We start from the raw sequence: 22,551 nt of genomic DNA, 5'->3' as shown, positions 1-22,551 counted from the left end.
GTTACCAGCATTCACTGTGTATCATGCTGTTGCAGGCAGTTCAGTATTTAAAAAATGCCTTTTCTCAACACAGAATTGCCAAATAATGTGAGCACATGCGTGAGGAATACCTGTCATACCTTCATTTCCTCTAATATATGCGTGCATTCCTTTGAAAACATAGTGGGTTGAATCTATCAGAAGATTTCCTATCAATAATCAATATTCAGCAAATGTTCATTAGTAGGATGAAATGTACGATTTGGTATTATTGCGCAACATTATCGTTGTAAAGAAGAGGATAGATTCCGACTATAATGATGTACAATAGGGTTTTTCAGTGAAAAAGGTCGATTTTCAAACATGTTTGCCAAAAGAGGGCAGTTTTTCCTGATGACTTACTGTAAGTTTCCTCTCACTTGTCAAGGCCTAGCACCTTTAGGAAGCTGTGATATATGACCTTCTATCCCCGGGCCATCCAGGGCCTTATAAACCCACTCAAAAATCTTTTCTTATGGGATTTCTACTGGAGGCTTTTGTAAATTATTAAAATCAAATTAAATTTGGCCTTCACAACAGCTTGGGTAATGCAAATTAAAGATGCCAGCTGTGGCTGAAATTTAATGAGTTTAAAGATGTTGAGTTAATTTCATTCTGCCAAGAAAAGAAAAAAGAAGCTTGATTGAACACAATTAAAACAGTGAAGGTTTGTAGATGGAGACAGTTTCCTCCCTATTGAGTTTACAGTCGTACATGTATCATGAAATTCTGAAAATTAAGAGTAAATGAAGGACAATGAAATTCAGTAGCTTGCCAAGCGATCAAATGAAAGTTTTTATTCTAAAAGTTGTTTTTGTAATTATTTGAATTTATTGGAAATTCCTTTTACTGGCTCTAACTCTTATTCCCTGAGAGGTGAAAGAGGAAACAACAGTAACGAGTCCCATTGCACCAGCCTATTACTCAGCTGCATGTGCTCAAGTTGACGTTTGTCTTTTACGTTGTTTTTATTCTTGCCTCCATTTTGCCATGTTTCATATTTGTCATCCTACCATGGTGCCCTTTCAATCTCTGAGCATGCTCAATAGGGGGGCTGGGGGGGTTAAAGATTATGATTATGGTACTACTCGTATTAACAATATGATTCTTTAACTATGGTTTGAATGCTAAGGATAGTAGCTTATTATAAATATGAAATCTGTATATTATGGAAAATCAGCACAGGACCTTTCTTTAGGTACATATAGGTTAGGGTTTGAAATGGGAGGGTTGGGCAGGGGGAGGGTTTCGCTTTATAAAGATGTTAAATTTCTGGTTTCTCAGCACAAGCATACAAAACATATAAACAAAAGTATTGAGTCTGTTAAGTAGACTTTACTGACATGCAGGGCGCAAAGGAGGAATCTCAGTACTATTCTCTGAACCTGGAGAAAATGCTGTTTACAGGTTGTTGTTAGTTTATTTTTATTTTTTAAGAGGAGAGCGCCACCTGTCTTTGTGACAGTGTCAGTACAGCATGGATTAACTGACATGGAAAGCAGTACCTTTTTATAAAAAAGAAAAGAAGAAGAAACTATGTGTTCTGTAATAGCCTGAGAAACCAAACGTTTTTTCCCCTGTTGAAATTTCTTAAATACTTGCTGCTTAGATTACTTCATATTAATGATTGATGATTTAATAATTTTATAACTATTTATTTGGTCAAGTGTGTAACTTGATGTCTATTTGTTTGTTTATTTATTTATGTATTTATTTATTTATTTATTTATGTATTTATTTATTTACTTATTTATTTATATTTATCACTTCTATTTATTTTTATTTTATTTTATTTTATTTTATTTTATGGTTATGTTAAGATAAAGATATGTATCAAAAAGAAATGCTTATTGGGGCTTTTCTCTCTTTCTCTCCTTTTTTTTCCAATTTTACAATAAAAATTCAAACTGGATGTTTTGTTTCTCACACTGATATTGAGAGGAGTGCGTGACCACAGTGCAAAGAGAGGGGGAGTTGTTGCATAAGAAACTCCCCTCTCTGTCCCAAGGACCTTGGACAGATGTTGCAACTTATGGACCTGCACCTCTGACTCTATTATCGTTATCGTTGACGAGTGATGAAATTGTGATGATCACCGATAGTGTCATGGCCTTTTAACAGATAATCACATTACTGCCAAACGCAGAGGCTACACCTTCAGCTTTTGCAACACGTGTTATCATTTGGGGCGACCACGGAGCTGCGCATGTGACTGGAAGCAGTAGCTATCGCCCTTGCATCAGACAGGAGCCTACAATTCATACTATTTCATAAAATGCTGCAAGCTTTAGGAGTGGAAAATCTACCATTTCATACTCGTATGGCGACTCAATGGGGCAGTACGTAGGATGATTTAGATTATCTGTCATTGTGGATACTGAGGCCCCATTGCTTCACCAGGTAGCAGGTCACCTGATGCTGGCCTGCTTCAGGGCGAGGCCCTAGAGCTGTGAGTGTGTGTGTGTGTGTGTGTGTGTGTGTGTGTGTGTGTGTGTGTGTGTGTGTGTGTGTGTGTGTGTGTGTGTGTGTGTGTGTGTGTGTGTGTGTGTGTGTGTGTGTGTGTGTGTGTGATGGGTAAAGAATATAAAAACAAACACACTCGTGCTGAATATGTCATATAAGCATCAGCCATTTCTCAGTTAGATGGTATCATGGATCATAGCATAGCTGTAAGAGAAAGACGGGGGAAAAATAACTTATTACCATTTTGACATGCAGGAGGCAGTAAGTTGATACAAAGAAGGCATGGAGTTATCAGTCACATTTACATAAGTACTGCAATTCTTTGATGCCAGAAGCCAAAAATCTGTTGCAGTATCTGTTGACAGTTGACTTCCCCCCCAGACACCTTGTAATGGCAAAATGATGCACATCTTGTTCATACATCAGAAGGCAACAAAAGCAGTCATAGACTGTGACACTGCGCTCTCATTTTGAAGAGAAGAGACAGATATAAAAGAAAGAAGAGGGTGGTGAGGGTGGTGTGTGTGTGTGGGGGGGGGGGGGGGGGGGGGGGGGGGGGGGGGGCAAAAAAGTAGAACCACTGGCTCATGAAATAAATTGTCCCAATTACAATAAAGTGTGGCTCTTGGTCAGTGCGCGCGGCAGGCAGTTCATCTTTATTACAATCAGTTAATGAAAATCAATCCCCCTCCTGATAAACTCTTATCTGTGCGGCCTTTGCGCGCCCCTCGTGCAGGGAGATAATAAATTAGGGTAATATTGCCTTTGATGAGGGAGTGAATTGCAAATTATTGTAACTTTCCAAGATTTATGATGCAGAGGCTTAATTTCCGCGCTGGGTTTTTCGGGGCGTCGGGGTGCCGGGGGGCCATTTGTTAAAAGTTTGGTGACACAGCCTCGTTAATAAAAATACACACTCAGACAACCAGGTGTTCTCAGCTGTTGCCTACTGTTACAGTAGCCGTGGAAACGCTGCTGAATATGCCAAGAACTCCCAGATTGTAGGATTTGAACGGCCTTTTCCTTACATGTGGTATTTTACCCAAAACACAGAATGCATATTGAGAGACAGAAACCCAAGGGATTGCAATGTGTTTACTAAAGTAGGCCTGCCAATCATTCAATGTTACCCCCCCTTCCCTCTCATTCTCTATCACACAAGCCAGGAGCGTATGATTTGATATGTAGGTCAATACCCATTCTGTGGTGAGGCGCTGGGTGAGATATGTCTAGTTGCTCGCTGTCACTCTGATTATGGAGGAGACACAGAGAGATTGAGTTGGTCAGGTATGAGAGAGCCTGCGGTATGAGATAGCTGCGTAATCGCTGTGACTGGAATCATCTCAAACACACACACGCACGCACGCACACACACACACACACACACACACACACACACACACACACACACACACACACACACACACACACACACACACACACAGACTGTCAGAGAGATGGATAACATCTTGCTCTTTGTTCTGCAGCAGTGACCCATGTAACAGAGTGTAATGTATGTGTAATGTTGAATGTCTTTTACTTGGTGCAACAATCAGCCTCTGAGTGCATCATTAAGCAAAATGTTGTTGCACGGGTGGCTGAGGGAGTCTTATGGATCATCAAGAATTGCAGGGATTAATGCAAGGTGATCATACAAGGAAGCGGCAGTGAAATTGAATGCAAAACACAATCTCACAAGAACAGAGGAATCAGTTCAAGGCAACTGTGGATGATGCTACGAGCAACATTCCATAGCATATAGTGTGAACCTATATGCATCAGTAAATTAAAGCTAAACACTCCAAATAGATACATATGTGTGGTGGCCGGCAAAAACCCTTCATATGGTGGAAATTTGACTTTTCTTTTGATACAGTATTTCCATAAATTAGAAACTCTACCCTATACTGTATAACTTTTTGAAAGTTATACAGTATAGGGTTATGAGTATTTTAATCTGTTGTGTGTGTAAAAGTAAAACGCGAGACAAATGGCTTTAAACATTCCACAACATCCCATTGCCTACAGTGGCATTCCATCAAAACCATACCCATAAGGGTAACACTTTACAATGACGTACACAAATAATGTAGTAGTTACTAGTAAACTAATCATTAACTAATAGTTAGTTAATGAGTAGTTAATTAATAATTCGTCATTAGTCAATCACTAGTTAATCATAGTTAATGAGTAGGTAGTCATTAGTTAATGATCAGTATCTAAGTTCCTGAGTAGAGTAGTTAATCATTACTTAATGATTACTAAATGTCAGCTCTTGAATATAGTAGTTAATCATTAGTTACTGATTAGTGGGTCAGTTCCATGAGTAGAGTAGTTAATCGTTCGTTAATGATTAATAAATGTCAGTTCGTGAATATATTAGTTAATCATTAGTTAAGGTCACATTGTATAGTATAGTAGTTAATCATTAGTTCATGATTAGTTGTTAGTTCCTTAGTAGAGTAATTACTCATTAGTTAATGGTTAGTCAATGGTCAGTTTGTGAGTATAGTAGTTAATTGTTAGTTACTCATTACTTAATTATTACCTGTCCATTAGCTACTCTTTTTGTGTACCCTATTGTAAAGTGGTGCATCATACTGAGTATTTTATGAGTACTTAATAATTACCTGTCCATTAGTTACTCTTTTTGTGTACCCTAATATAAAGTGAAACATCATACGTAATCAATTCAAGAGTTGTTCCAGGTGAGATTTGAACCCTCAGGACCAAGAGGGTGTAAGTCCGGTTCTCTACTAGACTCAGCTCTCAGTCTTAATGGTTAGGTGGCGCTGTTGGCGCCGCTCACCAAACGTCTGGAAACCGAGACTAGTTCTCTACCAACTGAGCTAACCAGCCTGTTAACACAGCTTAGTCGGTAGAGCCATACTATGGATCTGTAGAGCCGGAGACCAAGTATTATAGTTTTGAAGATATATTCCACCCAAATACTACTTTCTGTCCAAGTATTTGGCTGAAACATACCTAAGTACTTGGACATGAAGTAGTATTTAGATGGAATATACCTTTAAAACTATAAGTACAGTATTTGGAGAGAAGGTAGTATTTGGGTGGAATACATCTTCAAAATGAAGTACTTGAACAGAAAGTAGTATGTGGATAGAACATAATACTTAGTCTCCAGCTCTACAGATGCATAGTATGGCTCTACCAACTAACAGGATGGTTAGCTCAGATGGTAGAGAACCAGACTTACAATTCGGTAATGATTCAGTACCCATTAACTACCAGCGTTGGGGAAGCTACTTTGAAAGCATAGCTTAGGAAGCTACCAACTACTTCACCATTGAAGTAGTTGAAACTACAGCAAAGTTACCCTGGGAGAAAGCTATGCAGAAAAAGTAGTTCAAACTACTTTGTAAAATAAAGCATTAAATTGACAATGTACATGTGTGATATATGAAATAAAATATAATAGCCTACAAAAAAGCGCAATGCCAACTAAAATATGCCTCTTAATTGAGTTTATTGACACAACAGTATGAAAACTTGGAGAAATCAGATGCCAACCCTCACACTGAGGAACAGCTCAGCGGGATGAGCAGCTGTTTCTCTGTCTCTGCATGAAGAGCTGAGTGTTGGTTCGATTCCCGATGGAGGAGCAATGTTGTCTCCCATCTCTTTAACATGGCTGGAAACACACGCTGACAGAGCGCCTCCTACAGACAGTCAGCCCACCCCTCAGTCACTTTTGAATGGCAACAGCCAGAAGAAAGAGTGAAAACCACTGAGAAAACCAGTCTTAAGAGGTCTGACCTGGTGGCACAGAGGCTTAGCTTGCTGCCCAGCAGTATTGAGGCCTCAATCTCCTTTGAAGTCATGGGTTCGAGTCTCAGTCAGTTCTGAATGGACAGCCAGCGGAAAGAGAAGAAAGTCCCCACAGATTAACTACTTATTTATTTCTAAATGGACTAAAAGCTAGAATATATCCTTTTGACCTATTCATAATATTCCCATGATGTCACAAGCATTTTCCTACCAATATGGCGCTACAATACACACAGCTCATTGGTTGTTTGTGTCACTTGATTGTAATCACCTGTTAATTGATTACAATCACCTGTTATTTTCCTACCAAGATGGCCATGTGGTGATGTAAAAGAATACTATCAATAGCCAGCCACTTCAAAAGTCATACAGAGAGAAATACAGCATCAGTGGCAGTGCCTTTGTGGTTCACTGTGTATGTCAGCTGCCTTCAGAGAGAGAGGTTGTGAGTTCTAACCTGGGACGTCTAACAGTCTTCTTTTCGTTTTTATTGCACTTCTAATTAGAGTAATACTAATAATTATGCAGATAATCATAGTTTTTTTTAAATAACACGAAATAATAAATTAAGTTAAATTATATTTACACTAAAGTCAGGTGCTTTCATCACATTCTTTATGTTATCTTCCTTTAACTTGTGCTTTTTGTCTTCCATCCATAATTTATAAAAGATATTTTCAGCCATTGTATACTTTTTTGACAGATGTATGTTGCTTTACAGCTGAAATTGGGTAAGAGAGCTGAAATTGGGTGGGAGACATAGAGAGTGATAAAGAGAGAGAGAGGTTTTGCTGAATAGCCCACTGTAAAAAGTTAAACCAGACAGGTCGAACTTTTCATAGTGCACTGTGAAAAGTTCAACCAGCCACACCTGAACAATCACACCCAGGTGGTGCTAATTAAGTGTCTTAAAGTGGTAATCCACAACAGCTGCACTGGATTAGGAAATGGAATTGATGAGGAAAAGAAGTCTCGCCTCAGGAAACCTGGGTTACATCATAACCATCCGTTCATCTCTATGCAATCTAAATCCCATAGAGATAGGCACAGTGCTTATCTCTATACCGTCTATATCCCATAGAGATAAACACAGTGTTATTCTATAAGGAGTGGCCCACTGACTTAAAGATGGATGCAGTCTGATTATTTAAACAATCTTTGAGCAACAGTTGTACCAAAACGTTGTGACTTTGTGTCTGTGTTGTGTTTGTGTATTGTTGTGGAGGAATCTTTACACATTGGACCTTGATGGTATGCAAACACGTGGAAAAATGGCCATGGATTCTGTTACCATTCGCCTACATGAAACAATGTAAGATAAATCAAGGTCCAAATGATTGCAGTAGCTTTGAATTTAGAAACTGAGAATCATGCAGTCTTATTGTTTTAGACCAGGCCGATTTCAGCTATGGGCAGGCAATGCCCACTCAGACATGAGTCTTGCCCACCCAATCAAAAGGAAAATATTGCAACAAGCACAGGCAGAGAGATGACATCCGTTTTACTAACATCACACATATAGAACAGGAAGTCCTTTAACTAACCTCCCAAAGCAAACACGTCTACCGCAGAGCATGCTGGGAACTCCGCCTACAATATATTTCTTTTCACCCGTTCCATGCACGTTCCATGGTCACTTTTGAGGTCTTGGTTTTGAGTCTCAGTCAGTTTTGAACAGCAACAGCCAGAGGAAAGAATGAAATGCTCTGAGAAAGCCCATCTTAAGAAGTGTGACCCAGTGGCTCAGAGAGTTTCATTACTTCCCAGCAGTGTTTAACTTGTGGTTTCAAACCTCAGTAACTTTTGAGGTCATGGGTTCAAGGCTCAGTCAGTTTTGAACAGTGACAGACGAAAAAGATAAAAGCTCTCAGCAAAGAGCTTTGAGTACGAAGGGGAGCTGGTGGTGCGATAAATATGTCGACCACATAGAGACGTGGACGCATGCAGATGGCTCGTTTAATTCCTGCTCCACCACCACTACGTAGAGCTTGTCATAATGTCATTCAACTTATTAAATGTAAAAGATCCACAGCTTTTTTGGAAAGATGACATAATGAGTATGAAAGACAATGAGTTTTGGCCTGTCAGATGTGACTGGGGAGGGCATTCCAGACGGAGGGGGCGGCTGCAGCAAGGCCCTGTCAGAGGCCCCCCTGTCACAGCTTTAGCAAAGAGATACCTGTGATGCTTGTCAAAGTGGATATAAATTGTATGATCATATTCAGCCAGACAGTCAGATGGAGATTTAAAATGGTGAGCATTTTTTTTTTTTTTTTTTTACTACTGGGGGAACCTGGCCCCCCTGGCCCCCCCATTAACTCCGTCAATGCCAGCACTTTTTCCCCTCTCTCTCACTTTCTCTGTAATGTCTCTCACCCAGAGGAGACCCACGTTGCATTCAGGTACAGTCAGTTAGATTCAGCTTTGGGGGTGGTGGTGGTGGTGGTGGTTGCTTAAACCTGCGGTAAACCTCCTGGTGTCACTCCACATTTACTCGTTAGGCTTTAGACAAGGTGTCACAATAGTCTACTGGAAATTTCTTGGACCCAGTAATGTTGTTTCTTATTAACTTAAATACCCCCTTAAAACCCCTTTTAGCAACCAAGTTGAATTTCATCCACTAGGCATAAATATGACATTTCAATCATAAAAGGTGTGGCCCACTGACTTAAAGATGGATGCAGTCTGATTATTTAAACAATCTTTGAGCAACAGTTGTACCAAAACTTTGTGGCTTTGTGTTTGTGTTGTGTTTGTATATTGTTGTGGAGGAATCTTACACATTGGACCTTGATGTGCTTTCTACACATGCTCGAGCCATTTTCATTCGTCCAACTCCACTACTCTGTTGTTAATGCTACTACTGACCTTTAGCCTGGTATCTAACTGACCTTGGGAAACAAACAGTTTATAATGAAATATGTACAGTATCCTATCTGTCGCGTCCAATCTCCTCTTTAACTCAGGGCTGACACCTTAAATAACAATAAGTAATTTTAAGCACCATAACACTTTCAAACTTAGAGCAGATATCCGGAACACCTGATCCTCTTCCAAAGTATCCTTATCAAGGCCACCTCATTTACGTCTAGGGAACACCTTGTATTAAGACAGCCATCAATCTAGCTATTATCAATCAAGGAGAGGACTCACACAGCACTATCTATTTATCTTGCCAAGTGCTCTATTAATATCAAATTAATTTCACCATTGAGAGTATCAATCACTCAAGCCGTTTTTTCTCAACTCATTAGCTTGGTAATTGTCCTTGTTTACAGGGGAAAGTCAAGACAGGACGGCTCAAACAGGGTGGATGAGGCGATCCATACAGGCTTGAGCGGCTGTCTGCAAACATCATGGTAGCCTACATCCCCCATGCTAATACAGTCTATGAAATATTCACACTATTTTTAAAATATTCTTCCACTCCGATTTGGGGAAAGGCGAGAAAAAAGCTTTTGAATCTCAACCTACAACAAAAAAATAAAATAAAAAATCATGAAAGGAAGTTGAACTCGACTCTAGTTCAAATGTTCATACGGTGTCAAAAGACTCAACCCCTTTCAACAAATTCAGAAGCCAGTCTCACATCGTGCTAGCTGCTGCTGCCTGACAGTGCTGTCAGACGACTGCATCTCCAAAGATGACATGAATCAAGACAAGGCCCGGAGCGCTTTAGCTTTCTTTAAAATTAGAAGGCAAATGGAAGGACACATGCACTCACACACAGTTTACAACTTAACTGCAAACACACACTGAGAATAATTGCCACGTATTTAGGAGATGAAAAATGATCCGCTTAAAGGAGAGGTTTGACGAATGTCATAAATGCCAAGACAGTATAGAAACGCAACCATTAAAAGGCCCAATTGAAGCCATATACCCGTCGACGTGTTAACTAGCGCTTGCTGGCCCTCTGCTGCCTTCCCAAGACAAGATTACAAGTGACAGTTTTTACCACCATCCACAATTACCTCCCTCCCCTCTCTCCATCACTGGCTCTCCCCTCCTCCTGATATTGGGAAAGGGTGATGAGGCACAGTCACCCAAAGCAGACTTGACTTAGGCCATCTGGAACGTGCTAAACGCGTCATGGTAAGTGTGGGTAAAAACAGTGACACATTTCATCACCGTCATCGGCCATCTCCCAAACCGTGCAGCTTAGCCGCAGTGCCATCTGTATTTGAAGCAATGGAACATGGAGAGATTGAGTGAGGGAGCGAGCGAGCGACTATGATTGGATGTGTGTGAAAAGAGAGGGATGAAGAGGTGACCAAATGAAAGAATAAAAGCTATATAGCCCTTGCATGTAGTCTCTTGTCAAGGGCTAGGGTCAAGTTACCTTGTACTCCATTCAAATTATAAACTAAACCTACAATTCAGTAGTTAATAGAACATTTATTCTCAATAACTTTCTCGTCAATGGGGAAAAAAAACCTTTTGCATATGGATTTTTGGATGGAAACAAAACAGCCCCATCCCTATGTGTGTGATCACAGCCACGTACAGTGTTCATATAGAAGAGCAGCAACATCAGTAGCCTACCCTATATGCTGTTGTTGTGGATTCAGACCACAGACTAAATCCTATTTGGAGCCCTGCAGTACTCTCGCAGACAAAAGCAAAGCCAGCAGCCAGCTCAGCACTGAGGTAACGTTTCCACAAGGGACCGAGAACATAGTGTGGATCCCTCCAGCTACACAGCCAGCGTGTCCAAACTGTCGTTTTACTAGCAGTCATCAACCCTCATGGACTGACGAGGACCCTACAAGGACAAGCTGCTTTTAGAAAACACTGCCATCATACCAGACACGTTTGTTTGTTACATAGCAACATAGCACAGCTATATAATTGGACGCCATTGAACCCTGCCTTGAATACAACTGACAGGACATGAATGAATCTGCTGACATTGTCTATATATCATCAACTTAACACAACACTAAGGAACTGACCATGATGGAATAAAGAGCAAACACAAAGCATTGTCAGGAGTGTCCGACACTTTAATACAGAAAATTTCATATACAGTACAACACATATTAGTTAACTTTTCTTACAACAACTCGAAAATAACCTAACTAATCACAACAAAATGTAAAACATATTACAGTTAAAACGTCTATACACAGTCAAATGTACACAATATAAAACACATATATACACTCTTTCAATATATTATTATATAGAGATTTGTTTTGTACCATTAAAACTGGAAGCCAAGCAGCTTGAAGAGGGAGTGTTTCACTGAAGCGATCAAAATGTCAAACTTGAATATAGAGAACGGTTAAGAATATCACACCAGACACATCATGGATAGGTAGTTTTTACATACAGTTGTTGGATCCTGTGTAATTAGCATGCCAATTTCAGAAAGCATTGAAATAAACCGAACTTGGAGTGTTAAAACCATTAAGTGCTAATGATATTACTGGATTATACAGGATCTGATAACCAAAGAGAAATCTCTGCACAAACAAAAGACCATTCTCGGCATATGTAACTCCTTACATAATGAAGCCATGACCCGTTGTGAGGTTGTTATAAGTTTCTCAGTGGAAATGAAATATTTACAAAGATCTGATTAGCTGCCTTGAGGTCAGCACAGACTATCATCCTATGAGTTTTCACATTTTTAAAGACTCTTTGTGTGTTCTCATCCAATTTGCAGGAGGTTTGTGAAAATGGAGTGAGCGTTTTGTACGTACCTAACCCCCATATCAATGCCACATGATTGCATAGTGGCCTGTATGTATGTATGTATGAATCCACAGAAAATGCAGGGGTGTTGGAGAAAATGGCATCTTTTATGAGTGCTAAATCCTTCAAATGACAAAAACAGGAAAAGACCAAAACATTCACAAATGCCAAAAATACAAAAAAATAATATATATTTATATATATATGTATAATGTCTGAGCTCTAGGTCACTCTTTCCTCAAGCTGGTAATGCTTCCACGTTCTGTTTGTTTCCATGTTTCTCTCTCTTTTTTTTTTACAAAAGCAGCAGGAGGAGGAGTAGGAGTGGGAGCAGGGAGTGGGTGCTGCTGACTGCTGCTGTGTGGTTGGGAAGACGAGGAGTCCTTGGGGAGTTCTGCTTCAGTTTACTGGGGGGCAGAGCCTTTAGATCCTCCAGAGCGCCGTAGGCTGCCAGGGAGAACTCAGGGTCTCCTGTGGTCAGCAAGTCAAACACACAGGACTGGAAGTACACGTCCTCCACCTGTAGAGTCTCCCTGCACTTGGCCGTGGCCCGCTCCACCGTATAGACCTGGTGAGGGGGCCGCAGGGGACCCAGCTCCGTGTTGGGCCGGGGGTGCTGGCCCTGGCGGCCCAGCGTGTGCTCTTTGATGAGCTCGTTGCGCGGGCAGCCGTGCAGGCAGAGCTGCAGCCCGCCGTTGTCCTCCGAGAAGTCCAGGGTGTCCTCCGGCATGCGGATGGCGAAGGTCAGGTAGCGGCCCACGCGTCGCACGATGATGGACGTGCCGATGTAGCGCGCCTGGATCTTCACCTGACGGCCGGCCGCCGAGCCGCCGCGCTCGGCGATCAGCAGGCTGCCGCTCTCGCCGCCGGTGCGCGTCCCGTCCTGAAAGGCCACGGGCAGGTCTTCAGTGGTGGCCTGGTACACCTTCTGCTCCGTACAGCCGTGGTAGGACTTGAAGATCACTGTGATCTGAAGCAGAGGGGAAACATGAGAGCGGTGTTAATTCATGGTTTAAATGACTTTGCAATATAGCAGTGGTTCCCAAGCTGGGGTACACGTACCCCTAGGTGTATGTGGAGGTACTACAGGGGGGTACTTGAGAGGAAGGGGAAAATAGAAAGATATCAGAATAAATCATGAAAATAAATGAAACATAACATGCATCTCCTCAGGAGGCACTATTTAATTTCTTATTTTGTAATGTTATATTCTTAAAAAGGTGGGTTATCGTTCATTCATTGCATCATAGTTTTCTCTTGCAGTTTTCTAAGCAAAATGTTGTAGTCGGGTAGGGTAAAGGGGGGTGCTTGGATTCAGCAATCAGAGAAAGGGGGTACTGAAGCCAAAAAAAGTTTGGGAACTACTGCAATACAGCATATTCATTTGACTTTAAAGTTTGATATTTTTCCCCTAAAATAGGACAACTGCTAAATGAGCTAGTATGTCACTTATTTGCATGAATCCAATTAATACTACAAACAATTGAAGAGATTCCCTATAGTTCCAAGTAGGAGTAGTGCCACTCAAAGCCACAAGGTGGCAGCAGGAGACCAAACATTTCAACAGTCTGTGAAAGGGGCTCAGAGGTGGGGAAATATGACTAGGTGTTTGTGATTTAAAGTCCACACTGTGCTTTTTTGCCCTAGTTGACTGACAGTCATTTACTTTCTGTTGTAATCTGATGACTCGTCTATACAAAGACCACTGGAATGTATCAACCAAACACAGAGAGCTCAAATGAACCAAAATACCCACAAATGTGTGGCATTCACCATCGCCTATCCATTCTTCCCTACCACAAATCACTAATAACGCCAGAAATGATGGCAATAACTCTGGCATTGTTCCATGAATGTAGGATCAGACACACGGAAAACTCTCCATGCCTCAAGACTCCATAAATCTCTTTAGTACGCTGGCACCGTGCGCCCGGCCTGCTCAATAAGTGACTTCAATTTGTATTCCAGGCGAGATTTGAAAAACTGGGGCCTAAACCTCGACTTCTTCAAAGCTACTTGACAAGGCGGTGGCTGTGGTTAAGTTTACAGTTACGGGGGGATACTGTATTTGATGGACGATTTCCTGTCTTAAGTCTGACAGCTGAAAACAACTGGAAAAGCACGGTGTGGGAGCATGCGGGCACTGGCACAGGCGTACGCAGACTACAGGTTTGCATTAGTCTCCCCACCCAGAACGCACGGCTGCAAATTCCTTTGAAATAGTTTGTTCTGAAAATCCCGGCGCTCTCCAATGTGTAGCCTACTTCAAAGCTAATTTTATGCAATGTTGCCCAGTTTGTTTGCATGGGCCAAAAAGCAGAGGGCGGGGATTTAATTGAAAATCAGCTAGGTTAGGAAATGAGGAGGTGATCGCCAATTAAAACGACGGAGCTAAGAAAGAAATCAGTTATTATCTATCCAAGGACAGAATTAGTATTACAAAAGAGCTTTATAAGCCTAGTATCTCCTTGGTAATTTTACATACCGAGCTAAGTTTGAGGACCTAATAGAGATAAAGATATGACGATAGTGAATTCTGCCACAAAATTGAAAGACCATCTGATTTAATTAATGGGATCCCAAAAAAAGGCCTTGCCGCTGCTGCGGCCCAATAATTCCTTTATTTTTCCACATTATTCCATATTTACACAAAAAGGGCCCAGTTAATTATTTGACCAGAGGGGTGAAAAAAACATTCCAGATGGTGGTGGTGGAGGAAAATGTTTGAGCGAGTGTTAATCACTACCATATGACCACCCATGTGTTGAAGGTAAGGCGCTCGAGCATGTCTGTGATTCAACACCACTCAAGGACTCCCTCCTCTCCTCTGCTCATAGATCTGAGAGAGCTGCAGGACAGGAGGAATGCTAGAGGCACCGTGGACTGACTGACTATTACCTTCCAATGTTTCAATACTCTTCATGCCAATACTTCAGCCTTCAGCTAACAAGCCAGGACTCAGAAATAAGTGCCTGCTGCTCGTGTGCCATGAGTTACAAAGCCGTCATAAATCCAATTCTGCAATGTCCACAATGTTGAATTTCCTAATATGGGTATAAATGGCTAACCCTAACAATGAAGTCATGATTTGAACACTGCTAATGCCAATGCCATACCTGACCACTGAGTGTGAGAACACTTTCAAGAACCTGGAAACCCAAATCCACAATCACTTTCTAACAGTAGACGTTGGTTTCAATCGAAATCCTACATTTTGCCATTTAAGTTTTTGCACTGTTCCCGATGTTGGGTTTAAAGTGGGCGTGCTTATGCGCCAGACTTATTACACAATCATTTCTGTGAACCAATCAGGATGAAGTGCCTCTATGCTGCAAAAAAAAAAAAATGCATCACAATGTATCAAGTTGTGTAGCACTGTGAGGGGGCGGGAGGAAGGGGGGCACTGGGAGAACTTCAGCAGACACACCTCCACACAGTTTCAGAGCAGAGAATACTGCTTCGTTTTTCATGATTTTGAAACATGCTATATACTTGGCAAAAATTGTAATCGTTCAAATTTGCCTGTGTGGTTAATAACAAATTTTTCTCTGCTGTGACAAACTCAAAAACACATCATTTATTTTTGGTTTCCATTAGTTTTAAGCTAAAAGACCACTATGGGATACATTGTGCTGGGCAGTTGTGTGGCAGATGACCACCTCTGCACCGTCCCTCTGAGTCTCTGAACCCATCCTTACCTTGCTGGTTGCCGTGGCACTGGAGCCTAGGACCACTGGCACGTTGGTCACCTGCACCGACAGGAAGCGGTTATCAATCAGAGGCCACGCCCCTTCCACCTTGCAGGTCTGAAACTCATCGCGGAAAGTCCGTAAGTGGGGGTCTCCGAATAATCCACAGTGGGCGTATTTCTTCTGCTGGCCGGCCGGGCCCGCCAGCGCCCGGCTCTCGTAGTCGCACAGCTCGGACACGACGGGGCGAGACGTGCTGGGGAGCTTGGCGGAGGAGGTGGGCCCGTCGCTGGAGCAGTTATGCTGAGAGAAGAGCTCCTTAATGCGGAACACGGCCGAGTGGTAGACCAGGTCGCCCCTGCAGCTGCGTGCCGTGCGCCGGGTGCACAGAGCGTAGGCCCGCAGGGCGATGCAGTAGTCCAAGTCCAGAGGCATGTCCTCATGCAGACCACTAGAGGGCGAGGTAGAAGCCACGTACTCCGCATTGCAGCGCTGGATTCGACACTGCTGGCAGTGAGCTGAAAAGCAAAAAAAGATTACGATTATAGGCATTTCACATGTGAAATTATGATATGATTAACACATCATGTTTAGTACGGTGAAAACAGCTATTAAGAGGCAGGTTTGAAATGTGTTAAAAAAATCTGTCTTCTTTGCTTATTTTGCATCAGTAACCTCCCTCTTTTTAAAGATGGTCCTGAACACAAATCTGGAGTAAAAAAAACAAAAAGTTTGGCCATAATAGGGATCTTACGTTTAAGAATATGGATACATTACATTTGCCAAGCACAGTACGTGAGGCAGCAGAGTCCAAACTTTCCCCCCTGTCTAGTTTACCTCAATCAGGAGAGCCATTAAAATCCACATAGGTGAGCCCACAAGGCCACGATCCCACACTGTGCTACAGAGTCAGTCAAAAGTTATTTCCCCCAACGAGCCCTCATAGAAGCAGCATACAGCCTCACTGTAGGAGGAAAGCGACCTGTGTAGTTTGCCTAAGGGTGTTGAATGTGGTTTGGCTGTTGCTGAGGCAATAGGAGTCCATTAAGCTACACTGCATGGCACGCCATGGCTCAGTCAGCGTATGGAGGCAGCTCGCTTCAGACCCAAGAGGAAAATCACAAAGAGCCATGCTTGTTCAGCGACTGGGAGTCCAGACTGCTAGCTAAGAGGAGGAGGGGGGGCTAAGAGGAGGAGGGGGGGCAAGGCACAGCAGCACAGGATATTTGTGTGGCGTAGCCTAAATTCTGGACTTCCTGTCAAGTTATGACTCAGAAGTGGGACATGTGTTATCGAGCAAAATATACCAGCTATGGCTTCTTCTGTGGGAAATAAGAGTGGGGAGGTTAATCAATTGTATTTCATCTTTGGACTGTTTTATTAAGGTGTGGCAGGTAGGATATTAACATCCGCTGCATTGTTGGTATCTGCTTTGCCATTTCAAACAGAAAACAACAGGTCAACACATCAGGCAGCATCCACATACATCACTTTTACTCCACGACTGGGATTCAATGACAAGTGACTGCTTCTCTGTTTACTTGTATGCTCTATCTAATCTCCAAACAGTCTGGACAAAGGCAGCCAGATAAGCACGGAGATATACATCTGGCTGCATGAGAAGCTTTGACACCATTCCTTCCCCCTTCACAGAGTAGGGGCCACACTGTGGATGGTATTGTGACAAATGATGAATGCATCCTCACAGTCCCTCCTGCACTTCCAAATGAGCCCAGATAAAACTGAGATGGAGTGCGAGAGGTCAACGTTAGAGGCATTTTACACCCCTCCTCTGAATTCCACCAGGCCTCCCCCACCTAGCCGCAAGGTCACCCGAGTCTGCTGTGATTGACACTTTTTGACAATCACTGCCTACACAGCCATCAACAACCATGCATCTCCCCAAAGGGTCTTTATGTTCTGCCTCTTAGTACGCAACCAACAAATGTGAGGGCCACGTGGGGAAAGATGAAATGACCAAAGTGGGAAGGCAAATAGCAGCCCCCCCCCCCCCCCCCCCCCCCCCCCCACACACACACACACAGGTAGGTTATGTTCAATAGAAAGATGCTGTATTTGTCTGGCTTGAGGCCTAATCTTTGGATAAACACCATAATAATAATTAGACTAATAGTTTGACAGCCATTAAATATTCACTTTCCCCCCACAGCATAGGGCCAGGGCTAGCTAAGAATGATTAGCTTATAATACAGGATTTAAATTACCATCATTACTATTATTATTATTATAGGCTCATTATAAACTCAAATTAAGCTGATTCATCACCTATGATGGTGCAGAGATGTGGTGGGTTTGTCTAAATTAAATTGCAGTTGACACTGCACAACTGCAAACTTTTCTTCTTTTTTTAAGACTACCCAACGTCATTTTACATGTATGACCTTTTAGCAACTGGGCCTTTATTCTTTGCATATTTCAACCATGACACTATTTTCCTTAACTTCAACAAGTTGTTCCATAACAATGTGCATCTGCGCTAATGGTTCCCAGAGTGGGGTCTGGGGACCTCCAGGGGTCCTGATGGGGCCTCCAGGGGGTCCCCAGCATGTGAGGCTCTGTTTTATTTCACTAACTTTACTGTTTCACTCCCCAGAGGTTAGTTAGCACAATAACACAATGTATATAAATGACTATATTCTGATGATGATAGGTTTCACTGACCCCTTTAACACCTAAGTTTAAAACTGTTAAGAATAGTTACAATTTAACATTATAGCACATAATAATAATAACCAAATCACCCCCTCATCACATGGGGTTCTCTATGGTAACATCTAATCAAATGTGTGGTTAAACTGAACACTTTGGGTGTCCTTGACATTAAAACAAACATTGGGAAAACACCGTAGACCTCACGATTTGGCAACAAAGTATTAAATGACTAAACGATCCAAACAAAACAAAACATGCTCCTGCATGTAGCTGTGGCTTGGAGAGAAGCTTCGGGAGAACTCAACACGTTCAGAGGCCGACAAGTTGGACCCCCATGCATGGTAGCTAACAAATGAAGCATGAATTGGGGAAAACACCGCGGACAACTTCAGCGTTAACTCCCCAAATACCAAGACAGTCAACGTCGGCTGTAATCACTGCAGTCGCGACTCAGATATTGAAAATAACTTTAGACATTTTGCGTTCGTTTAGCGGCAAGTAACGTTACTTTTTGGTGAAAACAAGCGGCTTTGCTTTTCTTTGGAATAACTGCGGGACGCCTGTTGCTATCGAGCTATGCTAACTGGGAGCTTAGCCTCAACTTCACGCAACTTGGTAACGGTATAACGTTAAACCCTTGATCGCAGCGATATGTATGCTTAATAAACACACGGTAACCGTTTGACGTTTGGATAGAACTTGTTTAGTGGTGTTCTGTTGTCCAGGACGCACAAGTAGTCAAAAGGTGCGTAAAGTAAGTGAACTCGTGCCAGCTAGCGATACAAAGTTGCAGTTGTCGGCTGGAGGCTTGGATACTCAACAAGAACGGGATCACTTTAAAGCACACTTCTTGAAACACCGAACACTTCAAACTCAAATAATGAGCAACTAAACAGGCTCAAACCACGCTTTTAAGAGTGCGAATCGATTTGACTTGGACACAACACAACGCCAGACAAAAAGTTGTTTTCCCCCCAGCCATCCCCACCTCCATTCCAGGGTGCGGGAAAGTGTTTTGCATGCAGACTGGAGTGGAGCAGCACGGATTGCAAAAAAAGAAAAGTCTTACCTGGTCGAAACAGCAGCGAAAGTAAAACCATGGTCAGTGTTATACAGTCCCAAAGCTGCCGCTTAGCCGAGTTTGGAGGTCCGCTTCTCCCCATACCAATCCATTCAGTTAGAATGGAGTTCCTCGACTGCTTCTCATCGACGCTGTGGCTGCGGGAAATCAGACAAAAATTCGTCTCCCTTCCCAAAGCGCTGTCATTCAAAAGGGGCCCCTGTCTTCAGGGCGGCTCTACGGGGGAGGGGTCTAAAGTGGAGACGGGGCCCAGAGGTGATTGTTGGCCAATGAAAGACTAATTATTCACTAACCACTTGATATTTACATGTAGTGCTGGCAATTACCAGGATGAGGCCGATGGAAAGTGCCTGCAACAACATGAGGGGAGACTGTGCGAAATTATTCCTCAGATAAACCAATAATAACAAGGCTATCGTCATAATAATAGTGCTATAACTATCGATTATCTATAATAAGATATGCTGTTGGTTAGAAATCGTAAGGGAAACAGCTTTTTGTTGTTGTCATTCAGTATATTCAAAGGGTGTCAAGTAATCAAGCTTTTGTCATGCAGAACTGAAACAGGCTATTAGAGAATGTAACTAAACTCTTCATGGCCAGCACTCACTCTCTTTGCACTACAAAGCACTGAGGGACAACTGTCCTGTTTGATCCCCCCCCCCCCCCAAGCTGAAAGCAAATGGTCTGCAGTGCGTGCATGTGTGTGTGTTCAGTGTTAAGGCATTACTTTTCTCACCTGTTGTTTTCTCACTTAATCTTTGGTGCTTGGATAATGGAGTTTGAATAACAATTGTGGTATGAGTGCAAATTAATAGATTATATCACTGCTCTATTAGTCTGGTCTGGTGACCATAAATATTTTAAACATATACCTGACAAATGCATAAAGTGCTCACTATGTTTTGAAGCTAGAAATGGACGTTATAACTACTATATTATTATTAGTAGTAGTAGTGTGCACAGTTGTCACAAAGTCTTATTTTCTGGTTACTAAGTGTAGTTTGACATGCCAACAAAAGATGGACATTGTCTGTTTTTATCACGTTCAAAATTCTGAGAGAATTACTCTCGGTGAATTATTTTCTCTCGGCAAACCTCTGTGTGCTATTATTTTTTCCATTACATTTTCAGTTAGCAACTTGTAGGTTACTCTTTTTCCTTTTGTGGCCAACTTTCCATCTCTCTCACTCCTTAAACGACACTCTGTCTTTCATTTGCACAGCTGCTGTGAGGCCGGACCATCTGCAAGGCACACAGAACCGCTCGCTCTCGGCCTTCGCCTCAGACACATTCTGTGGTTCTCGTGCCATGCGGATAAAGAATTTTAATGGACCAGCCAATTACCGAATAAAATATTGGTATAAAGAAAATCAACAGTCATAGCGGGCATCATTTCTAGAATTAGATTAAAACTCAGACTCAGAGCTTTGCATTGGTACAGCTGGACCCTTTGGGGTTGTAGCTATACACCTCCCTCCTGACTTTATGAGAGAGAAGTGAACCCAGACAGTTACTGGATCACTGGTTTTTCTATACACATGCTGGCTCCTCCGGCCACACAATTGTGTGATTCAGGTGGCCTGTCAGTCTTGTGAAAGGTCTTCACAGGCCCATGTTGATGTGGGGCTGATATATATAGTGGACGGGGAAACGAAGACAGCTCCAGCCAAGTGGAACGTTTGGATTGTTCTGTGCTGCCAGAAGGGCCTCCGTCACACTGGATCCAGTGTGCCAAGTTGATCCCCCCAGAGGGCTCTACCTTACTCTGTTTGTTCAGCTAATTTTGGAGGCTTGGTTGGTTGATCTGCTTTATGACTGTGCTTTATGGTCACATTTCAAATTCCCCAAACAGGTTATAGACTTCATATTCCCCATGATAACCTGGACATGGGGCAGTGACGCCGTGTGGCAAAGTGTTGTTGATAGTGCAAATATACGCCAAACTCAAATGAATTCCTGCCAGGTATGTCTCACCTGTTACAGTGTTTGTCTTCAGATTCAATTGGTGACATCGCCTGGGTTGGGGGAGAAATAAAAGTTGTTTAGTTTATTTTGTAATTAGTGAAGACAACCGAAAACAAAATATGTCAAATTTGGATTCAATAGACCGTTTTCACAGCCGCCATTTTGTGTCTAAAAGGCAGGATAAACACAGGTGCAACCAACTCACTAATTAGGGCCCCAAATGGACTGGAAGTTGGAAACCCTAATTCATTTTTTGGTACACCTGTGTTTATCCTGCCTTTGAGACACAAAATGGATGCCATGCAAAGGGTCTATAGAATCAACTCAATAGTGGCAAAAGATGCATCTGTAGTGTGCAAGATGAATTCTCAAGCTGAAGCATGTGAGGCAAATGTGTGCTACATGTAATTTGGAGACAACAAAATCAAAGTTGTGGCGTGAATCATACTACTCTCAATAGTCAATTGTCTATATGACCAAATGAGCTGAGGCTCCTCACTGAGGAACCGATGGGACTTTGGCATCATTCAAACACAACCCAGTGAAGCAAACAGTTAATTGATCCAGGTGGACGGTTGGGATGAATTCTTCACATGAAAGAACCTCCCTGGTCCGTCAAGCTTGATGGGCGGAGAAAGACCTCTTTCTTCTGGTCTTTCCTTATGAGCATATTGCATTGCATGACCCAGCAAATATGCATATTCCACCTCGAGAACAAGCCGGACAGAGTGGGGGGGTGGACGAGGATGTATCGGGTAAAAACATGAGACTGAGGCCAGTGCATTTTTAACTCCTGACACTGGGTCACTTGTTCTGATACAATAGGGGCAAAAAGAGTCTGTCTGCCTCCAAGCAGACTTTAACTGACGGAGAGTCGGTCTGTAAGAACCTTAGGAGACATAGATGTAAAAGAGAACTTTGGAAACGAACATGAAAAACAGATCTAGACAGATCTGAGAGATTGAATATATAATTGGGTTATTTTCTACAGAAATGTAAAAATAGATGAGACGATGTTTCGATTGAAGAGTGAAGAAAACAGGAAATAACAGATTTGAAAGGCTTCTGAAAAATAATAGATAAAACTCCTATATGTGTATATTTATAATTAGACAGAGACGAGAGTTTTCTGGCTAGGCCAGAGATTGGCTTGGAGCGTGCTGAAGGAGA

The 22,551-nt window shown here is 42.3% G+C and overlaps 1 protein-coding gene across 1 annotated transcript; it reads right to left on the bottom strand.

The window, feature by feature from the left end:
- Positions 1 to 11,263: 11,263 nt before the first annotated feature.
- Positions 11,264 to 21,428, bottom strand: rgmd (RGM domain family, member D; the record flags this gene model as incomplete). Its single annotated transcript, XM_083647424.1, has 4 exons — positions 11,264 to 12,940; positions 15,669 to 16,177; positions 19,402 to 19,550; positions 21,391 to 21,428. 4 exons carry the CDS (start codon positions 21,426 to 21,428, stop codon positions 12,266 to 12,268), a joined length of 1,371 nt encoding a protein of 456 aa, XP_083503550.1. The 3' UTR covers positions 11,264 to 12,265.
- Positions 21,429 to 22,551: the final 1,123 nt, after the last annotated feature.

The sequence above is a fragment of the Poromitra crassiceps genome, assembly GCF_964638095.1.
Source record: "Poromitra crassiceps genome assembly, chromosome: 12".
Taxonomy (NCBI): domain Eukaryota; kingdom Metazoa; phylum Chordata; class Actinopteri; order Beryciformes; family Melamphaidae; genus Poromitra; species Poromitra crassiceps.
Note: the sequence above shows the minus strand (reverse complement) of the source record. Positions and strands in the feature narration are given on the sequence as shown.